Here is a 3417-nt window from a genome sequence, read left to right on the forward strand (position 1 = left end):
AATACTTCACTGTAATCTACACCAATCTGCTGTACATATCCCTTTGTCACGAGTCTCGCCTTATGTTTCATGATTTCTTCATCTGGATTTTTCTTTAATTTAAAAATCCATTTGATGTCGATTACTTTATGATTCTTCGAAAAATCTGTGAGTTCCCACGTTCTGTTCTTTTCAATGGAGAGAATTTGAGACATCATGGCATTCCTCTAGTTTTCATTCTTAGCAGCTTTCTTATATGAAGTTGGTTCCTCTATAGAAAGAAGACAAAGGTCCACTGCTTCCTCCTCTGCTTCGTTCAGTTCTCTATAAATATCTTCTAGAGACCTGAATTTTTTCGGCATCGATGAGCTTGACAATGATGCATTTGAGGTATTGTCTGGCATTGATAAATTTGAGAGCACTATTCCTCAACCACAAATGTCTATTGCAGAGTTATCACCGAAGCGTACCTTTCAAACAACAGATGTGTCGAGCTCACGAAACACCCTTCTTTCTCCTGACATATGGTTGCTTGCTCTAGTATCTAGGTACCAGGAATTTTTAGTTCCAATATTGGCTGATGACGGCACTATAGTTTCATTCAACATCACAAAATCAGGGTCTTTGTCATGTGTGGTTTTAATTTCACACGCCTCTATCATCAGCAATGAAGACTCCTCATCCTTTTGCATCTCTATCAAGTTGAGTTGTTCGTCTTTTGTGGAACACCCTGATGCAAAGTATCCCATTTGCTGACACCTGTAACGTTTAATTTTACTTTTGTCAAATTTCTTCTTTTGAGTTTGCGACTCTCCTTCATCTCCTCGATGCCAGTCACTTCTCCCACGACCTCTCCATCTTCCACGACCCCGTCCCCTGCCTCCTTTGGAACTGCCTTGATCCTTCCATTCTTTCTTTGAGGATTTTGCATTCTCTCGTTCCTTCCATTCTGCATGAGTGAGGAGAACGGTTTCATCCTTTTCTTCAAACCCTTGCAACCTTTCTTCATGTACCTTGAGTGATCCAATAATCTCATCAACGGATTTCGTTTTGAGATCACTGAACTCCTCAATCGTTGAAGTGATTTGAAGAAACTTTGCAGAGGTGGATCGTAGAAGTTTCTTAACTACTTGGATATCATCCACAGTATTGCCGAGCCCTCTCAATTTGTTGACAATAATGGTGAGTTTTCCTGAATACTCATCAATACTTTCTGAATCACCCATCCTCAACGCTTCAAACTCCTGCCAAAGAGTCTGCGTTCTAACTTCTTTCACTCTTTCCGCACCTAGATTCATATTTTTCAACATGATCTCTTTTTTTGTTCTTTATTGTTCTCTTTTTTTACTCCTCATAGTTAATACATAGGCGCATCGACCCGTCTTTCTTTTTCACAAACAACATCGGCACACACCAACAAAATAAATTAGGTCGAATGAAACCCTTTTATAGTAAGTCTTGTAGTTGTAATTTTAGTTCCTTTAATTCTATTGGAGCCATGTGGTATAGTGCTTTAGAGATAGGTCCAGTTCCTGGTTTGAGTTCTATCCCGAAGTCTACAGCTCGTAAAGGGGAAACTCCTAGTAAATCCTCTGGGAAGACACTTGGAAATTCGTTTACTATGGATACCGTATCCATTGTTTTCTCTTTTCCTGTTACGTCCACTGTAACCTAAAAATAGCAACTAAAACTTTTTGAACAAACTAACATGGCTTGTACTTTTAACTCTCCAGTGATGAGGACGAACGAGTGTACCGTTTTATAACTTAGGGCATCTCTGACTACGTTTGCCTTTCCAGAGTGGTACTGGATATCTATATCGTAGTCCTTCACTAATTCCAACCAACGAAATTTTTTTTGGGTGAAGAAATATTTTAGGCTATTGGTGGTCTGTGTAAATTTGGGTCTTTTCTCCATATAGGGAGTGTCACCATATCTATATTGCTGTAATAGCCCAAAAATAAATAAAGAAATAAAGAATAAAAATAATTATAAAAATAGTTAAAATTATAATAATAAAAAAATAAATTTAATTAATTAATTAATTAAAAAAATAAAAAAATAAATCTTTCCCCATCTCTCTCCACTGACCTCTTTCCCACAATTATCTCTCCTCTACCCATCTAAGCTGAAAAAAAAAGAAAAAAAAAAAAAGAAAACCTGACAAAAAAAAAAAAAACAGAAAACAACCATCTTCAGATTTGAGAAGAAGTATTTGAATAGATTGCAGATTTAGAGATCTTTGTTAGTTATTACGGTAAAATTCTATCTGAGAACTCTTTTTCCTTTATAGTTATGCTTATAAGAAATTAATTTAGGATCAATCTTTCCTATCTTATCGTATGTAATAATCAGATCCCATGTTCAATTAATTAGATTTTTTTTTAGCATCGGAAGTTATAGGAAATAAGGTTAGAATCAATATAATTTTAGCTGGCAGATCCATAAATCTGTAAGATAGTAGCCAAATTAAAATTGGCCAATAATATCGGTCGAAAATAAATATAGAATTAGAGTAATATTTATTTATAGATGTTTACAAAACTGAGAATCTATTTACAGAATGGGAATGAAAATAATTACCATGAGGGAGGAGGGAAGATTGAGGGAAGATTTGTTAAACAGAATTTAAAACTATAACAGGAGATATAAGAGGGCATGAAACTCCATTAAATTCTATCTAACAGTAAATATCATAATTTCAAAGGACGGAATCGAACTTTCAGTAAGGATATATACGTGACAACGACTTAAGCTAGCCATGTAAGTGACCTTACTATTGGCAAGGTTATATTTGATGTTGACACGTGCCCTGTGGTTCTGCACGTGTCATATATATTGATATGTGTGAATTGTCTGAGGATCGATATGCTTCCTATATGTTATGTTATGTTATGTTATTATATGTGGATTGTATGATAATAATTATGGTACGATGTGCTCTAGGAGATGTTAAAGATAGGGTACGAGAAGGATGCACAAAACGAAATGTAACGATAGGAGTAAGATATGTTCATGAAATGTTAGAGTTAGGTTACATACCGGAGTGCTATGGATAGGAGAGATTGATGAAAGAATACGGTCAGGTTATGGGTAGAAAGGGATAGGTTTGTGATAGATTGATAGAACGATATCGTTAGGGTACGTTCTTGTGACGATATGACCAAGGTACGTCACGTAATGATATGTCTGTGATAGGTATAGGAACGTTAAGGCTATGGTAAGTTAGAGAACGATATGATTATGAAGTGTTTACGTTATGACTTGGTTATGATATGATACATTGTATGCTAGATTATTGTGCTTAAGTACAAAATCATGTGAATGTGAATGTATGTTATTTATGTTGCTTAGTTGATGTGATATGAATGCATGTGACGATGTGTGACCCTTGCACGATTATGGCTTGTTGTATGAGTATTGGAATGTAACTGAATG

General features: G+C 35.6%; 1 protein-coding gene across 1 annotated transcript; it reads right to left on the minus strand.

Moving 5' to 3' along the window:
• Positions 1-452: 452 nt before the first annotated feature.
• On the minus strand, positions 453-1205 carry LOC147785976 (uncharacterized). The gene has a single exon (XM_087120917.1). It carries the CDS (start codon positions 1203-1205, stop codon positions 453-455), a length of 753 nt encoding a protein of 250 aa, XP_086977043.1.
• Between the last annotated feature and the right edge of the window lie 2212 nt (positions 1206-3417).

This window comes from Cucurbita pepo, unplaced genomic scaffold, assembly GCF_057944985.1.
Source record: "Cucurbita pepo subsp. pepo isolate OVF unplaced genomic scaffold, ASM5794498v1 scafford_8, whole genome shotgun sequence".
Classification (NCBI taxonomy): domain Eukaryota; kingdom Viridiplantae; phylum Streptophyta; class Magnoliopsida; order Cucurbitales; family Cucurbitaceae; genus Cucurbita; species Cucurbita pepo.